The 24247-nt window shown below is 40.3% G+C and overlaps 2 protein-coding genes across 7 annotated transcripts in view; both read right to left on the bottom strand.

Annotated features, from left to right (window-relative positions):
* NIM1K (NIM1 serine/threonine protein kinase) overlaps positions 1-3593 on the bottom strand; it is a 29190-nt gene extending 25597 nt beyond the window's left edge. The window contains exon 1 of one of the 2 annotated variants that reach the window (XM_035310853.1): positions 3358-3593. The gene's annotated coding sequence lies outside the window, so the exon portion shown is untranslated. The remainder of the gene's footprint in view (positions 1-3357) is intronic. The other variant, XM_035310852.1, reaches the window with a different exon arrangement.
* A 1691-nt stretch (positions 3594-5284) lies between these two features.
* Positions 5285-24247, bottom strand: part of ZNF131 (zinc finger protein 131) — a 19553-nt gene continuing 590 nt past the window's right edge. The window contains exons 2-8 of one of the 5 annotated variants that reach the window (XM_035310850.1): positions 20743-20881; positions 19196-19297; positions 17954-18098; positions 14838-15201; positions 14513-14735; positions 10233-10363; positions 5285-7797 (exon numbers count right to left, since the gene is read on the bottom strand). In XM_035310850.1, coding sequence (XP_035166741.1) covers positions 7135-7797; positions 10233-10363; positions 14513-14735; positions 14838-15201; positions 17954-18098; positions 19196-19297; positions 20743-20866 — 1752 coding nt within the window. In that variant the 5' untranslated portion in view covers positions 20867-20881 and the 3' untranslated portion in view covers positions 5285-7134. Of the gene's footprint in view, positions 7798-10232; positions 10364-14512; positions 15202-17953; positions 18099-19195; positions 19298-20742; positions 20882-21467; positions 22217-24160; positions 24204-24247 lie in introns of those variants that run through there. The other 4 variants (XM_035310849.1, XM_035310848.1, XM_035310847.1 and 1 more) reach the window with 4 other exon arrangements.

The raw sequence follows: 24247 nt of genomic DNA, 5'->3' as shown, positions 1-24247 counted from the left end.
TGAGCTGGGGTTGTTCAGCCTGGAGAAGGCTCCAGGGAGACCTTACAGCAGCCTCCCAGTACCTAACGGGGTGTACAGGAAAGCCTAAAGGGATGTACAGGAAAGCTGGGGAGAGACTCTTTGTTGGGAGGTGGGGTGATAGGATAAACACCAGAGCATTAACTTCCTGCTGGATTCAGAAAAAAACATTATTTCAACTATGCTGTACAGAAAACAGCACTATATATGGCCCTATGTTGGAGGAAAGGGTTGTCATTTTACATAAATGCAGTGTCTCTAAGAAGCCACCCTGCAAATAAAACTGCACCTGGGCACCTTGACTTTGTGAAAGCTGTCACAGACACTGAAGTTCACAAGTACATCACAGTGAACTATTGGAAAAACTGTGGCAGTAATAATGTAATAACTTCAAAATTAGAAAAGAGGCATATGCAACTGAGAATCAGTCCAAACGAGGAGTAGTTCTGAATGCTTTAATGGCAGCTCAGTTTCCAAGCACATTCTAACTGCTTTGCAGGCAACACTCACATTTTTTCACTTCCTTCCAGATTAAATACTTTCTCATTTTGCAACAAATGTTTTAAAATTTGTGATAGCATCGCCTCTTATTGTTGCACAGTGAAATAACTGGTTTATCTTAAGGAGGGATTAAAGAGTCCTTGAACTATTCATCCGCTTGCTAAATTATAAACGACATTGTACCTTAGAACAATTATTTATTAGAAACCTCTGTCAGATCCTGAGTTTGGGATGCTAAGCCAAGTCAGATACTTCTACTACAGCAACAAATTGCCCCATGGCTTAACTCTGTGTCTTTCCTAGAAGACTGAATGTGCATTGCTTTGACTCCGGACATTACGCTGGAAAGTAATGAAGCACATTTAAACCAGCTGTTATCTAGCAGCTCAGTATTGATGATCTAATTTGGAAACTGGATTAAACTGCACCGATTAGCACACCGCTGTACAGCTGCATGGATTTAAAGGTTGTCACGACAACCAGTAGAAAATGTATCCCCCTAATCCTCTCTGAGCAGATCTGTCTCCATGCAGCATTAACAAGATTTATCTCTAGCACAGGCATACTTGCAGTTATTTTATTGCAGAGATCTAGATAGGTATAATCTCTAACTCTCTCTGCAGCTTAAAATACCAATTCACAACCACAAGGAAAGAGAGGCTCAGATTATGAATGACTTCTGGAAGCAGTGAAATGTCCTCAGATGTTATCTGGAATGTATAATTTCTTAAAACAGATTAGCGTTTTTCAATTAATTTTTAAGGGTACCAAGTACACAAGTATGTATTTATGTTATCAACATAATAAAGTGACTATTATCCCATGCTTCCCACCTCAGAGAGTCCTCTCATATTTCAAGCATAGCAAGAGATTCAAAGATGTCTATTTCAAAGTTACCTTTCTCAATACCTTCCCTGCTGCGGAGAGAAGTCTTTGGTTTTATGCTTCAGGAAAGAAAGTCAGGAGCTGGACAGTATTTTCAGTTCCACTACTGCCTGCTTGCAGAGTTATTTGTCTTGTGTAACCATAATAAAGTACAAGGAAAAAAAAAGGGCGGAAAAGAAAAGCCATCTGCATTTAGCATCCTAAAGCAACAGTGCTACCCTACACACAAAGGACTAGCTTTTCCCAAACACACAGAGGAGCCAGCACGGAGATTTTGCCATTGCCAGCCAAGAGTTTCAAAGGATGGAGTTTCTTGCCTGCCTCACTGTAAAAATTAGGAAGAGAAGCAAGCATTTCCAATTCCTGGGGCTCTGGAATAGTGCTTGGGGCCAGGACTACTCATGCAAAAGTTGTGTGTTTCCAGCAGCGAGGAGCTAAGCCCATTGCTTGTCAGTATGGCTCAGGTTCATGTGTTCTCTTTTGTTACCTTCCCCACCCTGGTGTAACTTTGTCTACAATAACAGCAAGCAAACAAACAAAAAAATCCAAATCCACGCCAAAGAGCACATTTTGAACATATATCTTACAGCCATCTGTCATTAATGCTTCCCATAAACAAAGCACCACAGCTGACACAATGCAGCATTTGCTCAGGTCAGTGCCCTGTACCTCACAGGGTGGGAACTTGCAATGCACCCACTACACAGAGAAGTGAGACCCACTCCTGAGAAGTTCAACCTACAGGAGGCAGAGCAAATTCTTTTCAGCCAAGTGCTACTTTATGAGTTAATGGTAATGCTGCTACACTGTGAACCAGTTATTTTCTGGTGCTTCTTTTTTTTGCCTTCAAAACAGAATTACTGTATCAAAATATGTTACAAAAATTATTTGTACTTGAAGTAGTGCAGAACCTGTGTGGAGATCAGCTGTATTAATTTACAATATCACTTGGAGTATTTTCATAAGACAAAGCTAAGGACCTCTCAACCAGAGAATGTTTTTAAAAACACCCCAGAACTTGCAATTTTTAAAACAACAGTCTCAAAAGAACCCCCAAGAAGTAACTGTAAGAAAAACAAAAATGAGCACATTCAGGTATATTTGTAGTATACGATACCACAGATTAGAAAGGAGATATCAATTGAATTAAAATTATTCTCTCTCACTTACAGCAATAGGATTGCTCAGCCTGTGGAACTATTCTAGACCTGAGAAAACATTTGGAAAGAAGTTATCCAGAGTAAGAAAAAATGCTTTACAAAAATAGCGAGGAGAAAAAAAAAAACCACAAACCTATTCTTCCTTCTCTCTGGTAATGTTAGTAGCAGAGGTGTAATAGGGACTGACAAAACACGGTTGTGTATTTAGCTCAGGACACTTTGCAATAGAAGTCTAATCTTGCTTTTAATTTACTTTATTATAATTATTATTATTACTTTACATACACACACTCATTTCTCGCCCTGAAAATTATTATTCTTTTACATTTTACTGTTTTTTCCTTCTTACCACTGGAGGGGAGGGCAATCTAAACATGCTCTAACACACAGACACCTCTGATTTTAGGAAATCTGCACCTCAGGAACCAGTTTCAACACCAGCCTACATCCTGAAAGGGGCAAGACCTGAAAGGGGAAAGCCCTGAAACAACAAATTTCCCGTGACACATGCTGCTGTTCGTCACCCGTGGTGCCGGCCCCTCCACCAAAGCACGCCCTCACCGCAGACCCCGCCGCGCACCCTGCCTGATGGCAGCTCGCTTCCCCGGCAGGAACAACCCCTTTCCGCCGCTCGGCTCCTCCCGCAGCCCCAGCAGGGACCAGGTTCCCCTCAGCCGCAGCTTCTCGGCGGCTCGACCGGCAGGGAGAGGCGGCCTGAGAGGGGACAGGGCCACCCCCGCTGCCCGCCTCAGCGCGCCCGCCATTTTCTCCCGTCAGGCGGCCCGCCATTTACCCGCCTCCCTCGGGCGGCCCCGGGCTGTGCAAACCTTGGACAGCTCCGGGCCTCGGGGCGGGCAGGGGCTGTTCCCGCTGCACCCCGCTGGCACCGGGGGGACGGGCAGGCTCTGTCCGGTCCCTCCGTCGGGTGACGGCTTCACCTCGGCGACAGGAGGGGCGGCGTGGGCTGTGTGCCGGCCCGGCCCGGCTGACAGCCCCCGGTGTGTGAGAGGCACCCCCAGGAGGTGGAAGCTTCGGTACTCTTCGTGGTACTGCTTTCCTCCTCACAAGAGGCTGCCAGCCTGCATTTGAAGGACTTGGACACGGGCTGAAGCATTTTATAGATGTCGAGGGTCCAGCCTGGGAAATAAAACAAATTAAAAAACCCGGCAGGCACAACGTAACACGGGGCTGCACGGGCGCTCCTCGCCCTGTGTGCAAGGCCCTAGTCACGGTGTGAGCACAGGCAGAGCCCCAGCGTTGTGTCCAAGCCAGCCGCTGCTGAGCTGCGTTGGTTTGAGCTGGGGAATCGGAAAAAGGCTCCGTCTTGTGTTAGAGTTGCCTGAACTGGCAACCACTTGAGAAAATAATTGCTACAAGAAAAATGGTACCTCCGGAAGTACAAAATATTTGTACTTCCTTTAACAGGTTACTTTCATTTTTAAATTATTTGCAGCAAAACACTAGAGTTTAAGGACAAACTTGTTAGAAACAACAACAAAAAAATCTAACTCCATGTTGCATTTTCATATGATAGTCCCTCGGGGGAGATGCTTCAATTCTTAAACAACCAAATTAAACACCTAATATAAATGTAATATAAAACATCATTTGACATAATAACAAGTAACAGAAACCCTGTAACAGTACCATATCCTACACAAGTAGCTAACTGAAAGTTCCGTCTCGGACCAAAGCAGAGGCTGCAGGATCCTCCTTTTGTGATTGTTTTGCACAGAAATGAAATCTGATTTCATCCTCATGAGTCTGCAGATTAAGATTTCTTCATCTCAAGAAACATGGTTTTCCTAAACAACTAATCCTTTCTTCTGGATAATAACTCAGCAGCTCTCAAACTATCAGTCAGCTCCCTTTTTATCTCCCCACCCCATTTTCAGAGACAGTTTTTGGCCTTTCATGAATATTACATATAAATCTGGAAGACTACCTCTAACCTGACCATTTAATGTTCATGTTGTCTGCCCAAACACACCTCAGACGTTTCTGTTCACTCCCTTTTCCATTTCTCACTGCCTAGACCCCCATTGCTTTATCCCATTAATTTCACTCTGCAGAAATTCAGCTGTTTGCTCTGCAAGCCAAGGCATGCTGCAGACCGCAGGCCTGCAGTTCCATAGATGGGCTGTAGCAAAGTGGCCATTAGAGGGCAGCCAAAACTTCTGACTCCCCAAATCTTCCCTCTAACCACTGTAGCTTTGCAAGGGGAAACACTTTCCAATGGAGTTACTGAAGAAAACTTTTCACGGTGATCCTGAGGCTGTCCCCCACCTCGGATCCAAGCCCTTGAATCAGCATGGCCTCAGCTCACACCCCCCAGGCACTGCAAGGCAACCTCTGCCTTGCCAAACACCTGGGAGAGGAACTCCATAGCTACAAACACCAGTTAGGATCAATGACTGCTTTTGTCCTGTGTAGAGATGGAGCAAAACAGCATCCCGCACCTTTACTTACTGAAGGTGGACAAGCGGGATTGCTCCTGCCCCTGCCACGCTCCCACCTGGACTCATCAGCACTCTGGATGAAGGCAGCACTGGGCACAACTGAGCATCCTTGCTCTGCTATGTAACTCACAAACCAATGTTGAAAATGGGAGATCAAACAAAACAAAAAACAAACAAACAAACAAAACACCAACAGTGCTTGCTAAGCTACAGCCCTGTTACCAGTACCACCTAATTTCTTTAGTTTCATTAAGACACGCAGACAGACTGTTCCTTTAATTCCACAGATACAGATCTTGTGTCCATATGCACAACTTTACAAATAACTAAACCAAACAAACACATATGCAGCAAAGCAAGCAGGCCTGTCCCGTGCATGTTACCAAAAAGCCAAATATAAATACAATAGCCAATTTCCACTTGCATGATTAGCATTGTGCCACATTCTTCCCTTAGCACAGAATCTCATCACATACTACTTGCAACTCAGGAAACAAAACACATCACTAAAAAAGAATGCAAGTTACATTAATCAAATTGTTTGAAATTTTAATTGAGATACTTTAATTGCAATTTGTGTTTGTTTTGCAACAGTTTCTCAATAAGTAAGATGAAACACAAGAATAATTTTGAATGAGACTGAAAAGCACAAGTTTGAAGAAATAATTCTGCCTTTGAAGATGACTGAATAGAAAAACTTAGTTTTAACTAAGATCTACGGGATTTCTAAGTGCATTAGGGAACTTCCTTGCAATAGTTCCTCCATTCAGTTAAGGCTTTAAAAAGAGTTTTTAAGAAGTATGGAACAAGGCAATAATTGGGAATTAGAAGTCCTTAGTATGGCTATACACAGAGCCAGACCAATATTTTCTAAACAAACTTAACTTCACAGTAATGAGCTATTAATCTTATTAAAATGGGATTGATTCTTATCACTGGGATCTGGCCCTGTAATTGCCAGTCACTAAATTGTTCCTTGTTTATTGGATGAAGCAAATAATGCAACATTTCATGGTTGGTATTATTTTATTGTCTAATATTGATTAAAATGTTTACACTCCTACTTTTCAATCCACAGCTTAGCACTCATACCTATGGCTTTTACTTTTATTTTTAGCACAACATCTTTGTGTCAAGTGTCAGAATTCCATTTCAAAAAAATCCCCATAACCAGGAACCTGATACCACATAGACAAGTCTTCTCTATACTTGTTTAAACAAATTCATTTTCAAAAATGAAGATTTAAAAAAGAAGAATCTGCTGGTAGCTTTCTTCCAGCTCATGTTTACCACAGATTCTATTGAGCTTTTCCTATTTTAAAATATTCCTTTTAGAGCGTCTTACTGCCTCTAAGTGGAATCTGTTTCCTCCCTCAACAACCCCCCCATTCTACATTTAATGCAAAAAAATCAGTAGCTGACAATTTTAAGCAAAAATATAAAGCACTATAACATTACCTACATTGCCTTTTTACTGAACTAGGTTCTTGAACACTCTGGAAGCTTTGTGGATATTTAACCAGTCACTGTTGAAAAGGCACATGATATTTGTGCTCTCAGACCTCCAGCAAAAACAGCTTTCCCCCATACTGAAAGTTCAGAAGTTCCAGCTTGATATAAAGCTTCTCACATTAAAGAAATGCAGGGACTGCTGTTAGATACAGTACTGCATTTGGATGCCAGAAAATTCACAGGTATCTGATTGGTCATTTATGCTAGAACCCACCAGATTTTTACTAACTCTTCTGCGACAGACACCCTGCAAATCTATAACAAGAGTTTGCTTCTACTGCAAGAGGAAAAGAGGTGAAGTTACTCTTACATATACCCAGGGATGGTGTAACAGTGAGACAAGCTATTCATTATTAAAATCATCACAAAGCTGTCCATTTCTGTGGTAGTTTCTGTTCCGTGGTATTACATGAATGACAGTTATGTTTCACATATGACAGAAGTGTCGTTGTATATGAAGAAAGCTAACTTTGGTCCACTTGTCCAGCTTGCTAAGGACAGCATATTGGAAAGATGACCATTGACAGTTCAAAAAACAATGTAAAAGTTAACAAAAATAATTTGGTATTTCACACTAAACCTGCATGTGGGTAATTGTCCTAGTCATCCACCTTTTCAGTCTGCATGTCCACTAACTGTTGAGTTTTTAAGTCTTCAGCTTGTTCATTATCCTTCTTATCTGCATCATCTATATGACTAGGTTCTTTTTCTTCTGCTTCTCCTTGATCAACACTTTCGTATTCTACTCGTTCAAGGTCTGTTCCATCTATAAGTTCTGCTTGTACTTCTTCCATCTGTATTTGATTTACATGCTCAACATGTAACTGCTCCACATGAACTTCAGCACCATGGTCAGTCTGAATGTGCTCAACCTCCAAGTAACTAATTTGTACCTGTTCTTGTAGTTCATCCAACTGCGTGCCTTTCACTTGATTGTCCTGTATGAGATCCTGGTGCATCTGTTCCACAGTTACCTGTGCAGGATCCACTTGTACCTGAATTACTGGTAGGACGTGGACTTGTTCCACTTGTTCTATTATAGTCATTGATGTTACTGGTTCAGCTTCCACAGCTTCCACTGGAAGAACCTCTTCTGTCACTAGTCGTTCTGAAATATTGTGCATATCTTTGAGATGCCTTCTCAGCTCACTGCCTTGCATAAACCACAAATCACATAAGGTACAGTGGTTGGGTTTGTCACCAGTGTGTATCACCAAGTGATCTTTAAATTGATCCCAGCTGTTAAACACGCTGTTACAAACCTGAAACAAAAGACACAGCATGTTAAACAGTATCAACAAATATGACAAAGCACAGTGCCTATTTCAGTCCATGGCTTCATGCAGTGTAGCTTTTTGCTACATAAATTTAAAACGCACACACACCTTAGAGGTAGAAGCTGAGAAATCAGTTTCAGATGAACAAAGCACCTATAATTATTTAAGAAAGTGTGACATTTTGAGTTGTGCATATACAGGATACCTACTGGATTTATAAGCCAGTACCACATTTGAAAGATTTCTTATTTCAAACTTACGTGAAATTCACATACAGAAGCAGGCACCAGTAAGTGTCTGTTGCTAGAATTTTGGGTGGAAAGCTATTTGTGTAATAGTACAGCATGATGAAAGTGTAATACAAACTGTCCTGTTACTGAACTTCTAGATGTAGTACTACTAGCTAACTTTTCCTCGTCACCTTTATTTTCTTCACAGAATTATGAGGTTTAACTGGCTAGACTAAACTCTCCCATTTTGCCTTTTCAAAATAAATAAGTAACAGTATGTGAAAATCTCTTAGAACTCCATCTCTGTTAGACTGGTCCAGCTAGAAGTACTGCTAAGACTGCAGACACAGTATTTTCACAGAACACTTGTTCTTCCCTTCAGCTGGGACTGAGGTGTGTAGCCTGAGAACATTACAGAAAGACACTGTAGAAATTGCCTGTAGAACTGTGCCTGAGAGAGGAAAGTAGGGTAGAGTCACACTTGGACTAATGAAACAGAGTCAGGAGTCTTTTGCCATGCAAGTGTTCTCATTGGCAAAAAGAAACAAAGAACATGTTTCAACACTCCTTCACTGCTGGCAAGTATTTTAGAAAGAAAATGTTCCATCTCTTATTTTTTAGTGACAGCACAGAAGGATAATGGATTATCTGACAGGGATTAACTCAAGGAACAGGTCTGTAAAATGGATCTGAATAAACTTCATTTTGCTGTTGAAGTCTGTTCAAAACAGGTTTGTGTTGCTATTGCCAGGCTTTCTTCTCCCCAGGCTCATGCTTTAGAAAGAAAGTTGTACAGCACACATTCAAAATACTACACTTAGAAATAAGCACTTAAAATTACTTCATGATATATAAAGGTAAAGACTATTAGTAATGTCCAGGAACATAGTTACTGATAGCCTAATTTAGTCCTCTAGACATACACTGAAGAGTAACAAAAATGGTCATCAAGTAAGTACAAATTGTTTTTTTTTTTTTTCCTTTCTTCAGGGAGCCAAGACTTTATGTATTGAACACGATTCAAACTTAATTCTTAACAGGGAAGAATTCAAGAAAAACTTAACCAGGAATTACTGTTTTTGCTGTGGGCTGAATCCACATTCAGCTACTGATCCATATTCACAACATCTGTGAGAGGACATGGTATCAATTAATAAACAGAAAGCTACAACACAGTGAAATTAAACCAAAGGGTCACAAAAGAGTATATTCAATCTGAGGCTACTAGGCATGATTTTGTGTTACCCAGTAGTTCTCATAATCAAAGCTGTCTTATCTTTAAGATAAAAGTACACTCACAAGAGTTAATTTCAGACTAGGATAAATGCTAAATAATACAACGGTAACAGTCAAGCTTCCAATTCAATGACATGATTAGCAACACACAGAATTCATCCATTCATCTCCTGCAGCATTCACTGCTTTCTGTGAATGAGATCCATCTCTTTTGGAAGAAATAAAGGCCACGTCCAGCAGTTTTCTTCACTGTACAACCCAAATTAACTCAAAACCAAAGTATTTCTGTAAATTAAATAGGGTGAGAGTCCTAAGGGTAGTGGGTGTGGTGGGGGGAAGAAATGTATTCTTAATTGAGACTGGAGCAGCAGAACAGCAAATAAACTGCTACAGCCAACCTCAGTTCTCACGTTTCTAGCCTTTAAAAGCTCACTTTTAAGAGTCAAGTAAATTTTGAATCCCAGTTATATATAGTGGGAAAGTACCCTGTATTATCTATTTATAGCATTTATATTTGCTTAAAAGACATTTCAGATTGTCATCATTATATGGAATGACTTTACAGACAAAGTCAACATACTGGGTATCAAACAAAAGAATAATAGGAAATCAAATAGTACTTTGTATTTTGAACTTTAGTGAAGCATGTTCAGCTTTAGTGAAGCACGAAAGGGCTAGGTCAGTGCATCAAGAACCTTGAAAAGGAAGCAGAAAGAGTAACAAAGTATTATGAAAATCCATATTAGTAATTCCACATTTTAAATGGAACTACTTAAATAAAAAATGTATCTGCATGTTTTGGTTAAATGTGATCCTTATATTTGTTTTAGTTAAAGTGGTTCTAGGAGACGTAAGCCCACATGAGTGAGCTGCCTTTCCCACTTAGTACTTCCACATTCCCTCAGCACAGGAAGGAGGCACCTAGCCTCAGACTCTGAGACTTCCATTACCCACCTGACATTCATACAGCTTCTTTCTTCCCTTTTTAGCTCCAGCTCCAGACTGACAGGCCGTCAAGTGACATTTGAGCGTGCTATTCCTAGCAAAACGTTCATGGCAGTTTGGACATTCAAATGGTTTTTCACCTATTAAGACAGACAGGGATTTATAACGGCAGAAAATCAAACAGTTTTCTGTCAGCTCTCCCTTCTTCCCCTCTTGCTGATAGACATGCTTTAAAGGCTTGGCCAACTGAAGAAGAAAAAGACATTCTGTGTAAACTTCATATATATACATATTCATTTATATACATAAAAGGGCAAAGTCTTAATGTGGAATCATAATTCTCATTTAGAAAGAGAATCTGATATAACTGCAGGTGCTAATTGAAGTATGTTTACGTTTTTATGGAAGGTAGATCACTAGCCTGTCAAAATATCTGAATGAAATAGCAGCTATTTCTGTCTTTTCACCTCATAATATTTAAAGATTATTAGAAATTATACAGAGTCACACAATAAAGAAAGTATTAAAAAAAATATAAACTTATATTTTCAAGAACGGTAACAGCTTATGGTTAAGAGCTAAAACCAAGCTCCAGAAAAAAAGCTGGCACAGAATAACTATGAAGTAACAACATATCAACATTTAACAAAAAGCAGAAACCAAACCAAAAATGAAAAACAGTGAAGAGAAAGCAAAGTGGGACAAGGCATAGATGTGCACAAGTAAGATAAAAAATCTTTTCTATTTGGTCACTTAATTTCAAACCTGGTACCAAAAAGAGAAGCGTTTTCCATTGGGAAGCCAGCTAAGGACAGCAAGCAGGGGAGGATGAAAACAGGCTCTGTTTTCTCTTTTTCATCCAAAGTGGTATATTGTTATTACTGACAACAAGCAGAACCAAGAAAAACTGCTGTCTGTTTACTAATTTCATCATGCATAAACACAACAAAATTCAAGGAAATGAAAGTACAAAAAAAACTCAGAACAGCATGTTTCTTCTGACTGTCTGATAATTAATCTGTGAAGATACTGGCAACAACCTAACTATTGAAACAACCTGCTTAATGAACTCCAAAAGAGGCTGAGACATTTCAGTGAATAATGTAAGAGTTTATTCTATCTGGACTAAGATTTAAAGCCTACATTTTCAGGAAGACAGTAGTTACTGACTGGGATGGAAAGCCAATAAACCCACATTTTCAGAAATAAATATATTCAGAAGTGCCTAACTAGGTTTTCAACAGAAATCCACAAGTAGCCTATAATTCTTGCTTGCACACTCAAAGTCTACAGAAGAAAATTAAGCGTGTGAATATTCCCCTTAATGATTACCAAAGGCTATGTTTTTTGGAGACTGTTGTATAGCAAGAAGATAAAGGAGCACAAACCTCACAGCACATAACTTCACCAGCCATGCAATATGGTCACATTTAAATAGTTACATGGTGCCAGCCACCTCCTAGTCAGGGACAGGTTTATTTTTCTCTTACTCAAATTCTTCAGTAATCTTCCACACATAGTGACAAAAGTTATCTGACAGTGACAATTCAATGAGTGGTTACAATATCCAAGAGCTGAAAGAAATGTGACTCTGCACACTGCACAAATCAGCACAGTGACCCAGGCTACACAGCTTGGGGGCGAGGGAAAGAAAGCACAGGCATCAAAGCACACACAGCATCCTGCCAGCCGACCTACCAGCTGTGAGCTTAGCCCCATCTAACTGACATTTTATGATTTATTTTTTTTTTCCTTTATTTTTCCTGGATCTGATGATTGTCTTTTTTCAGTGTATGAGAAAGAATGAAATTTCCCTTGCCAATTGTAAGTAACTCAGGACAGGAATTGTCAGGAAGGAGATGGCCCAAAATAAATGTTTTTAACCCAAAGGCCCAGAATAAACATTTTAACCCAAAGGAATTTTTAACAACTAACTCTGATTTTTTATTTGCCTAAAATATAAGAAATACCATCCCTGCATATAAGAAATACATATATACATACACATAATACGTATATAAGAAATTCATCCCTGAACATAAAACTACCACATCATTATTGAAATGTGTTTAGAGAGAAACAGTAGTCCCCCGTCCCCCCAAATACACCAAAACCAGGTATTTATCAAATGAACTCCACAATTATTTATTTAAGGTATGCAAACAGAGTCCATTTGTTAACTTCTATGGAAGATGTTATTTGCAATTTAAAGTGAGCTTATTGTAAAGCATATTTTAAATTTACCACAGAATGGCAAAGACCTTGATTAATCTTTTCCTAAGAAGTCTGTATAATCTGTATACAAATTATGTCAATTACAGGATTTCCAGACATGTCACATCATGGCTGTTTGGAGCACAAAACTCCTTAATTTCCATCTTCATTCATGTGAGTGAGCACATGCAGCCTCCATAAAAAAAGCCTATCTTTGAGAAATATTTAGCAGTCAAAATTCCCGGGGAAATCATGGGAAATCAAAGCTGTTCAGTATCTCTTTCTGGTAGGGAATATAAGCTTTAAAAAAAAAAAAAAAAAAGATTAGACAAGAATATCAAAAGCAGTAGCTTCCTTTTAAGACTGACTTCTCTATGAGGAAACGGCTCTTCCTGTGCAAGACAGAGTTATTAAATTCAGTGGATGCACATTAATTACAATCTTGCAGAATTTGCCCTGTAAGTTACTTCCAACTGGCAATTGAAACCTCATTCACTTTCATGCAAGGAAAAAAAAAAAGAATCATTACATCACACCAAAAAACGTTTCCCATTTTATAAATTCTGGAGATGATTTTGTTATTATTTTTAGAGATACATGACATGCATTTCTTTTGGACTTGCTTCTTTAAAGTTATTGCTGGTGTTGTAATTAAACAGCAGCGGGACGAGATAGTTTGTAGCACATTTTCTCCGTGGACTCTTAATTTTATTTTAGTATTCAACCAATGTTGCTTAGAATTAAGAATTTAGAAAGTCTTTGTTTGGCTCAGTGGGAGTTTTTCCACTGACCTTAGGAAAACACATTTATATGTTAGTATCAGGTTTGATTTTAGCTTAAGACTTTCAAAATGGGAAACCAAAAGTAATTAAATTCAATGAGTTCTACTTGTATCGAGACATATTGATATAGTACTCTGGATCTCCTTTGATATGCTGTTACTTTGTATCCAAAATTCTGTCACAACAGCAACCACCACTTGAAGATATTTTGTTTACTCTGCTAATCTACCAAAAACTTCTCTCTGAAAAGACTTTCCTTACCTAGCTTGCCAAAAAAGCACTCCCTACTTTATAGGGAATAAAGATTTGATAAAGACTTTTTACAAATGCAGCTCTGAAGGGGCTATTTGGAGTAGACTGGATACAGTGTCATTCATGCATCAATACACATGTCCCATACACAGATATGGAGAGCTTCCAATTAAAAGGCTTTAACAAGATAAAAAGATAGGGGCTGCTCCCTACATTAAATCTTACTGATGCCTCATGACTGACATATTAAACAAAAATACCTAGATATCAGACCATATTTTATACAGTCTTTACATATAAATACTTTGTATGTATTATATCATTATTATTTATAATTATTATTTATATATAATTTACATATAAATTCATCTACATAATGCTCACTGTCTGTACAGATAGTACAGACTTCCCATATTATAAGGAAGACTGAACGAGGCACAAGCAATTTTGTACTCAAAAGATGCTATCCAGATGTCAAAAAGGCAGATTTTACAGTAATGGAAGTCTACTATAGCCAGTAGAAATGTTTTGCTGTGTTACTTAACAAGCAAACAAAATTGAATCATAGATGTCAGGACCAAGGATGAAACTGTCATAAGAAGATATTTCACACTGACAAGCTCACTGTTCAGATCTTATTTCAACAGAAAAATTTAACCAAGAGATTTGTGAAAATAAAAGTAGCTACTCAGTTTGGTACATTTGAAGAAGTAAGCATGCCTTATGAAATAATTCTTAGAACAATGTTTAACACACTCAAGAGAAACTTCATTAAGGTTTTCCAGTTCTAGGAGCACATTTTTAACCATTTAAAAACAAACAAACAAACAACTCAATTCCTCACAGTTTATATCAACAGGAAAAAAACATCCATATAGAATCATCAACACAATTATATGAGTCTTTGATTTTAATTGTAACTAGAAGCTAAGTATTTCTAGCACTTGTGTGTTCTCTTCAGCATAATTTCTACATCCCACAAACATGCAAAAACCCAAAGTGGCCAAAGCCCCAAGTACATGACTACAGCAGCGCTCTTACCTGTGTGCTTCCGGAGGTGCTCTTTAAAATGTCCAAAGTGGTCAAATTGTTTATCACAGTACTGACATATATGTATTTTTTTGCCAGGTCTTTGCTTCTTACTGGCGCCACCTTCATCGAGGTGGTAACAGGTGAGGTGCTGTTTCAAAGCACTCTCTCGTAGGTACCTTTTATTGCATATGTCACACTTGTAACTCTCAGTAGAGTGTGTTTTCATGTGTTCCTTAAAATGGTAAAACAATTTAAACGAACGGTTACATTTCTCACAGTGGAATAAATTGTTCACGTGTGACAGCTGAAGTTCCACAATTTCAATACCTTCTACCTGTTTGCATGAGGGATCAGTTGCACTGTCACCTTCTTCTTCGATCTGGCATTTTCCCTCTCCCTGACGATACTTGCTGGTGATATCTGCCAAAAGAGCCAAAGCAGATTCATCTGATGTACCCGTTGTCTGTATGTACTTTATGGATTGCTCTGCAGAAGCTACTTCTTCAAGTGTCTCGATGCTATCATCTTCCACTTCAATTGTCCCTTCAGCAATCTCAACCTCAATTTCAACTGGATCAGATTCTGCAGATGGCAGCGTTTCTGTGATAACGTTAGAAGTTTCAGCTATCTTCCTCTTTTTTGGTTTATTTTTACCTTGGGTTTGATTTGATTCTAAGGGTGATGAATTTTCTTTGTTCCTGTAAAGCATTTGCATAAACATGGTTAAGATCCACAAGCATTTACATAACAACTCCTGCCCGATACTGAGCTTCTGCATTAAACATGTTCTAGGTGTTTCTCAATGAAGCTGAATGCACATAAACTGCATGCATTTTAGAAGATAATTTGTCCTTACTTTATACCCATTAGTCCTGTAAAACAGCAAGTTTGGAGCTATTGAGCCTGTTATATAAGGCTACTATGTTAATGTTTTAAATAGGTCTGCTTTGAACAATCCACAATGCATCAATAAAAAGATGAGTTAACCTAATGGCACAGGTTTATCTGAGCAACTTGTGAAATTCTGCACTTGAGAATTTTCACAATGGGCAGAGTTCTTCTGCCTGCTTACTCAGAAATAAGATTCAAGTTCTTCCCATGATATTCACCTCTTAAGCTCTGGTGATTGCCTCTAATACTTACAGGTTCCTAGAAAGCACTGTAGGTGTGACCTTACACAATGACTATTAAAACATCTAGTACTTCAGGAAAGCACACGGATTATAAAAAAAAAGAAAACTCACTTGGATGGGGAAAGAGTACTCCAATTTAATTTTCTGGTCGTACACAATCTCCCCTCTCCCAGCTCGGTTCCTCTTACCCCTGCACCATACACACACAACCCCCTTCCTCCGAGACATCAGGGATAGCATCCCATGCCAACCACAGGCAGAGCTGAGCGAGCCAGTGCCTTCAAGTCAGACGCTCAAGATTACCCAGAGTTCTTACATGCTGGAGGTTTTACTCTTAATTTTTGGTTTTGCAGGACAGAGCTTATCAAATTACATCTTGTAATATTCAGATACAGGAAGACAGAACAGCTAAACTTAATAGTTTCATCTACCCCAGACTTCTGAATTGTAGAAGGTGGTAAGCTACTTTGCACATTACTGCAAAGAGCTCCAGGATCATGTACCAAAAGAATAATATGCTCAAAGAGGAGACTACCATCCTTGAGCACCTGATGGGAAAGTCTGAACATGAATCAACACTTACTTATTAAAGTGCAGTTGTGCTGTAACAGCTGGTTGTTTTCTTTCTAGTCTATGTTATGTGATGTCCATCTCTTTGAAGCATTATACAAGGGGCTTGATTACCATTTATTTCTACTTTAGCTGAAGTTTCTGAAGCTTAACCTGAAAGCTTAAGTTAAAGCTCAAACTGTGGAACTGTATTATAATTCCTCCCACTCCTACTGTTGAGGAGAAAAGAGAGTGGTACCCAAGCTTGTTTGTTTTTTTTCAAGAAAAAAAAAAAAAGAAATGAAAGCAAACAAAAAACAATAATATGAACAGCCTTTCAATTTATTAACAATGGAAATAACTAAGAATAGACTAGCTTGCATGTGTTAAACATTTTTTTCCCTTGTAACTTTAGAATTATAGAGTTTACTGGTTATGGATAACCAACAAACTGCACAACATTATGTGACCCTGGGAAATGCATGCATGCTGGGCAGTTTATTGTGATGGGCTGATCCAAATCCTGGTTCTACAGCTCCACCGGTGTACACTGACTGAAACTGATACCATTTAGAACATACTTTTTCAATTTCAAGTTTCTTTTCAATTTCTCAGGCAGACACAAAGGTCTGCTTTTTTTCCTGAATGGAAGAAAAGCTATCTTGATGGTATTATGTTTAATCTCAATAATGCCAAAACACAAGTGTTGGTGGGGTTGGAGAACGGGACCAGAAATGCAATTTCATATCTCTTCTATTAAAAAATTGCACTTTCTGCTCTGCTGCCAATCCCCAGAATAAGCACAGGGTAAGTTCTTTTGAAAAATCAATGTTGATACTGAAAACCAAGTTTCTAGTGTACCATGGAGTTTTTTGTTTGCCCTCCTCCTCCCCCCCCCCCCCTTTTTTTTTTTTTTTTTTTTTAGGAAAATGCTAACTGGTTTCTAGGGGAACTCTGGGCTGATGCCATTCCCCTTGGCCAACACTGTTTATGGGAAGATAAAGAGGAACCTTATCCTTGATGCAAAGACCTTTCAGTCAGTTTAGAAGAGAAAGCCGTGATAACCTTAAGACCCCTCCCCCTACTTCATGCTGAAACAGTGGACCACCCAAAAGGAATGATAACATGACCGCACTTTGTGAAAGTGAAAGGGAATGAAAGCGAATAAAACAGCAGGGCAGGAATGTCACCTGCTTCTCTCAGGTTGTAGCTTTGCAACTGAGTAAAGTTACCAGACTGGATAAGATGTGCCACAGTAATATTCAACTAAGTATTTATCCAGCATAAAATTGATTACACCAACTATATTTACTCAATAATTTTGATAGGTTAGTTTTGCACAGGGAGCTTTAAGATCACCACCTATTCTCTCAGAATCAGCAGAAAGCTGCATGAAATCAAAATACCAACACAAACTTGTTAACATGGTCTAATTCTCTGAAGCACTGTACACATGGCTCTCAATCAGGTGGGGTCAGATAGCCCAGAGACCTGGTATTAGTTCCACGGAGACACAGCCCTATAACAGCTGCGATGTTTACTAGCCATGTCACTTGCAATTGAGCTCCAGCCCAAAGAACAAGACATTACTTTTTTAGCCTTTGTTATTCTGACCCCTGTTGTATAATTGAAAAGTACATGGCCCCAAACAAGCTTCCAAAGTTCCAGGAAAAGAACACCACTGCAAAACACCAGCAGACAGCTCTAGTAAAATGTTTCTTAAGACTACATTTCAGTGTGGGGAAGAAAAAGAGGCTTAAGTATTTACCTGATTTCAAGTGCTTTGATTGCTTCTAGCATCTGTAGATACTCAGCAGCTTTCCAAACATCATTTGCTTCTTCTTCACCTTGCACCATTAGTTTTGCTGTATAGGTGAATTCTATTAGGTGACGAAATGCCATGTTACTTACACCTGTTTGGAAGCAAGAAAAGCAAGTTAACAATGCCTCAGCGCCTCTAGCTGATGAATCTTGCACACTTGCCTGCTTACCATTTTGCTCACAATACTTTAGCTGCCAGTTTCATGATGACAACACCCTTGAAAAGCGCATGTTGGAATAACAAGTCTGCTATAGAAACATGGAAATTTGAAACAACTATAGAACCATGCCATAACAAATGTAAAAGAAAGATAAGATGGGCAAAAAGCTGTTTGTGTGGAAAAGTTACATATTTAAAGTACAATATTTAAAGTACATTTTATTTATTTATTTAGTATTTAAAGTACAATAAAAAGTACATATTCAAAGCATATTTAGAGCATATCTCTTTCTCAAAAGACCTCTGATCAGCAGACAATTGTTCCAAGAAATCGCTCCTGGCCTACCAGGCAAGTATTGCTCCATGTCTATCCTGTTCTTGCATCCCAGCTAAGACACCTGCCACTGGCCTTCACTGGGAGCCTTTTTGTCTGACCAGAATGGCTGTTACCAAGGAAAAGGTTATACAATAGACTGCTAGTCCTAAAAAAAATACAGTGACTGCAACCTCCATTAGGCATGTATTTGAAAAGAAAACCAAACAACTCAGAACCTCATTGGGTTACTTCCAAAACATTTAATATAAGACTGATCTTTTCTTTTCAATTTTATTTCGAAGGAAGCTTTTTCTGGTGCCAACAGCTGCCTCAGAACAACTCTAGAACTGAGACCTAAAAAATTAACTGATATCACTAGGTACGTATGTCTTTTAGGATTAGAGGGAATGGCCTCAAGTTGCACCAGGTTGGAAATTAGACATTTCTTCTTAGAAAGAGCAGTCAGGCATTGAGATGCATTGCCCAAGGAGGTGGTGGAGTCACTGGCCCTGGGAGCACTCAAGGAAAGGTTGGACTTGGTGCTTGGGGACATGGTTTAGTGGGTGATATTGGTAGGAGGGTGATGGTTGGACCAGGTGATCTTGGAGGTCTTTTTCAACCTTAATGATTCTGTCATTCAGCCTGCACCAAGGACGCCACATCCAGTTCCAGCACACAGCTCTGAAAGTTTCTATCTGCATGAACCAGCTTACCTTCAATCTCCACCAAGGGCTCCTGAGTGAAATCTTGGAAGAATTTGTAGAAGAACTGGCTACAGGCAGCAAGAACAGCCTTATGAGCTTTGAAATGGTGACCTGTGAAAACATACAAAAAATTTAGTTTAAGATGACACCTTCCTTACTTATTTCAGAATAAGAGCAGATGCACAAAAGAGAACAACTGTAAAACCTAGTCTACAAATCTACTCTAGCAATATACAGTCACTTAATGTACCTCCTTGTAACATGAGATGCTGCTGCAGCTAGCCTTCCACATCTCATGTGACCCTAGCCAAAGGTCTACAACTCAAAGTCAGAGAACTTGCTCACTTCAGTGTGTTTCTCTTTTCAGATACTTAATTTATGGCAAGTCCTTGTGCAAACTTTTTTCATTAATGTCTTAGGCTCAGCTCTCAGACTTCATCCAAATTCTCTGTGCTTTTTGGCACTCCTATGTACTGATCTATTTTATCACCCTTTCAGCTAGCTTAAACACCCCTCCAGAACTGAAGCAGTTCTGATCTGTTCTCTCTCTTTTCCAGACTCTGTACTCCCCCATCACTGTGTTGTCTTCTCCTTGGTGCAGGAATATAAACATTTATAAGGCCCCATGAGATCAAGATAAGAGAAGCAATGTAGATTAGAACTACACAGCTGCACAAAAAAAGCTTTGAGCCCAACAAAAAGACTTGGTAATGTAAATGGATTTGGTAATACTAGAGCAGGAGCAAACATTCAGTCTAAGTTTTGTACAAGAAGTGCCAGTGAAATAACAGTGATTCCATAATAGTAATCTCTTCATTTGTTTCCTTTTTTTCTAATCCAGGCTCTACACAATCCCTTTTCTTCAAGCGAGTTCTGGCTATCCTTTCTAGGGTGAGGCAGCTGTCCTTTAGTCAAGTCCATTCTATTGGACACTGCCTATCTTCCCCAAAATGCTCATCCATTCTAAGACATGTTTCAGGTTAGAAGCAATCTTGGTTATCTACCAGACACCATCTTTTCTAAGCACTTATACCTCTATCTTCCTTTTAGACTAATATTTACAACTCTAGAACACACAGCAGAAGAAAAGTGAATTATTCTTCCTTATTTTAACAATATATTAAACATAATATGCAGATACTGGAGAAGCAAGGAGGAAATCTTATTTCAAGCTTTTTTTTTTTTTTTAAATGGTATTTGTACAAGTTCTCTGCATGCAAACAGAATCACATTAAGTTAAAAAAAAAAGCATTTTAAAAGTGTTTTGGAAATATTTTGGGTGACATTAAGTATAGAACAGCAGTTGCAGAGTAGGATACTATCTGAAAATACTTAGCCACTTGTTTGGAAAAACAGAAGCACAATTACTAATCACTGCTGGAGATGCTGTGCTCCCCAAGACTTTAAAAGATAGTCTGTGTGTAACTCACAAACTGGTACAGAACCAAGAATTTGTTAACAGGCGCGTTTGACAGCTGAGTCAAGACCAACCCAAGAGCTTCCCAGCAGCCTTCCTAACTCTGCGTATACCAACTGGTCCACAGGCCTATGCGTACCATCCACAATCAGAGTGATGTCTGTGAACTGGTCCTGCTCACGTTGTTCATTCAGTCTATCCAAGATAACTTTATAGTGCTCTGGGAATTCCTGGATACATTCCATTGTTTCTTCAGCTTCCATGGCAGAAGGACTAGTCTGCAAAAGACGTGTAGCAGAATAAGAATACTGCACCACTCAGTAAATGCTACGCACAGTCAGGTTAGTATACAAATGTGAACTAACTGGCACATTTCAGGGACTACAAAGCCCACAGAAAACACCAAACTGGTAACAGGTCTACCCGATTTTAGATAAAAGGTAGAAAATTGGGTTAATGAAGTAGAGTATGGCCTCACTTATATTTAATCAAAGTACAGGTGAACTGTGTATCTCTTTATTCTATATATTTAACGAGGACCCACCTCCCTCAAGGCACATAATGCAGGGATGTAACATCTGTACAGCTAACGATTTAACAGCATCTCATCAGCATAACATCAGAATCTTTACACAGTCACTTTCTGCAGTTCTACTGATCCACTTGGTGGAAGAACTGTTTTTAAAAATTCCTTATTTAAATAAATCACAGGTGGTATCTAGTGAACAGAAAATGTTTACTTCATTTAAGAAAGGATGTAATAAGGCAGTGCTTTACAGCTTCTGTGTACACAGGAGCTGCCCTGTATTTAAAGTGTTGCCACACCCAAGAACAAGAAGCTTCTTATTCACCCAGCCTACTTACACTTCTCCCCCTGCACGGCGAAATACCCTCTGCTACCCTCTGCCAGCCTTTTCAACGAGACACGTGGGCTTGTAAGCTGATGGCCCTTCCTCCCTTACTGATACAATAAATGTAGCCGTGAGTGGGAGTTGAGGAGGTTCTCAGACCTGAAGAGGTTAAGCAAAACACTGTGCCTGTGGAGACGATGCAGCAGATGCTAGTCTGCTTCTTATGCAAAAGAACCTCTGGAGAGAGTCCAAGTGCTTCAATGAAAGCATATCACAAATTATCTCTAGGCAAAACGACTTCAGGTCTGTGCAGCAGCCCTCGTCTTCAACTCCCACGTTCACATGGCTCTCATGCTGAGAATGCCTCAGAAAAAAAGTAAAGACATTTCAAAGCAACGTTAGCACTGCAAGTTTCTTTCCACAGTCTAACTCACTTTGAAAAACATGTGGTATCTGAGAGAACACAGTGATTAGACTTGAACGAGCTTCAAAGGAATTTGAGAAATACCTTTCACTATATTGTTATACTCAGCATGGACAGAAGGAAGTTAGAAGAGCAGTTAGTATCTCTCAATACAGAGGTGGAATTTTTTGGTGTGACAAAGAAGCAGGTACCTTTAGAGTGCTGGAAGAAACGAAATAGGAGGTGTTCCCTGACTCTCAGTGCAGGTTTGGTTGACTGGACTTGTAAAGTCCTGAGTGCAAACCTGTCCTTGTGTACCAACTACATCTGCACGGATGCCACCAGGCATGCTGACGCCACCGTGTGGCTCCCTAAGTTCCACTTCCAACAAATGCACATTCTGGTATTACGGGGCTCAACAGGAGAGAGGAAAATAATTACCCAGTTATGATGAAAGCAAGAGTTATTTTATTATGACTAACATATCAAGCACAGAAAATCGTCACAGTTTTATTTTAACCACAAAGGACACGCTTCCTTGCATCTCAAAAACTGTCCCATGAAGATGACAGAAGTGAAAGGGAAAACGGGAAAAAAGCAAATGCTGATGGAAGTCTAGTTCTGCTTGCTAGCTAGCGGTGCTGTTCCAAGTGGACACTGAGGTACACGAGGCTCTTAAACGGGACAGAGAAGACCAGCCTGCGGGGAAAGTGAAGTGGAAGGAAAGGATGCTGCTGCCTCCATCTGTAATGATGCTGCCTCTTCTGTAATAATGAGCCTAAGACAGATGACAAGCAGCTCCCACCTTTCCACATAAAGCCTCACATGGGAAGCTGACAGCCATTTATGTGACTGTTGAATTCTTCCTGCCCATTTTTGAGAAATCATTCAAGGACGGATGACTTGCAGTTGAAAATTTAACTCCTTAAAAGTTAAGGCAAACCAACTTTTGACCCTCAAATATCATGATTTCTACCTATCCAAATGCAATTTGGGATTAATTTGTATGTTTGCAGAGGTATCCTACAAAAAAAAAAAAAAAAACAACTCAACCTCAAAATAATCAACATGCTCCTGACCAAACATAAAATTGGTTTTAAAAACTCGAGTCTTTGTCAGAACACTTAAAAAAAAACACAAACCAAACCAACAAAACCAAAACAAACAAACAAACAAACAAACAAACCACATAAATAATACTTGTGACTGGTAATTTATTGTCCTGAACTAACACAAAGCTCAGTGATATATTGCAAAAAAAAAGCCCAGTGTTACAGTGCGTGTTCAAAGCCCTGTATATGTTCACTGAGGGGGGTGAATACCATGGAGCAAGAAGTAGGAAGTGCAGTACTGTACAGCTCGCTGAAGGGAAGCTGTGGGGAGCTGGAAGTCAGCCTCTTCTCACAGATTACTAGTGGTAGGACTAGAGGAAGCGTCCTCAAGTTGCACCAGGGGAGGTTCAAGATGGAAACAAGGGGACATTTCTTCTCAGAACGAGCACTCAGGCATTGGAACAACGGGTTGCCGGGGAGGTGGTGGAGTCTCCGTCCCTGGGGGTGTTCAAGGAAATGCTGGATGTGGTGCTTAGGGACAGGGTTTAGTGGGTAACATTGGTGGTGGTAGGGGGAGTGGACCAGATGATCTTGGAGGGCGTTTCCAACCTTAAGGTCCTACATTCAGGCAAAAAAAGTCAAAGGAGGCAGGCAGAAGTGGCCCCACCTGATGGTTACATGCCAGCTCACATAATGGAAATAATGGAAATTCAGCTGTTTCCGTTTCCTACGCATTTTTACGACAGTTTTATATATTTTCTTGGAGGACTCGGCTACCGGGCTAACACCGTTACCTGGTCAAGCGCCACACACCCACCCCGAGGCACCCCCGCTTTTATCACCGCACTCCCACACCCCTCCTGCCCCCTTCTTCCCCTATTTTCCCCCATTTTCCACACGTGCTATGGTCTGCCCACCAGCCCAACCCCCAACCCCCTCCCCCCCCGCCTCGGGGCGGGAGGCTCCGTGGGCTGACGGCGGGCACAAACCCTGGACCCCGCCGCCGCGCTCCCTCCCTCAGGAGCGGCCCCGGCGGTTCCCAAGGCGCGGCCCGGTCCCGCCGCCCCCTCAGGCACCGCCGCCATTGCGACGCCTTCCCCTACCCCAACCACCTCCCTCCCATTGGCGAGGGCCGCTGCCAGTCAGCGCAACACCAGCCAATAGCGGCGCGGAGACACGGCCCGCCCGGCTCCGAGGAGAACCAATGAGCGTCCGCCGAGTCCCAGGAGCGGGCGAAGGCGGAAGGCCTACCCAGCGCCCGCCGCCCGCCGCGCACGGCGGCCCCGCGAGAGGCCTCGGCGGCCGCCGGCGGACACGGCCGCCGCGCGGGGCGGCCCC

The sequence above is a fragment of the Oxyura jamaicensis genome, chromosome Z (assembly GCF_011077185.1).
Source record: "Oxyura jamaicensis isolate SHBP4307 breed ruddy duck chromosome Z, BPBGC_Ojam_1.0, whole genome shotgun sequence".
Lineage (NCBI taxonomy): Eukaryota > Metazoa > Chordata > Aves > Anseriformes > Anatidae > Oxyura > Oxyura jamaicensis.
Note: the sequence above shows the minus strand (reverse complement) of the source record. Positions and strands in the feature narration are given on the sequence as shown.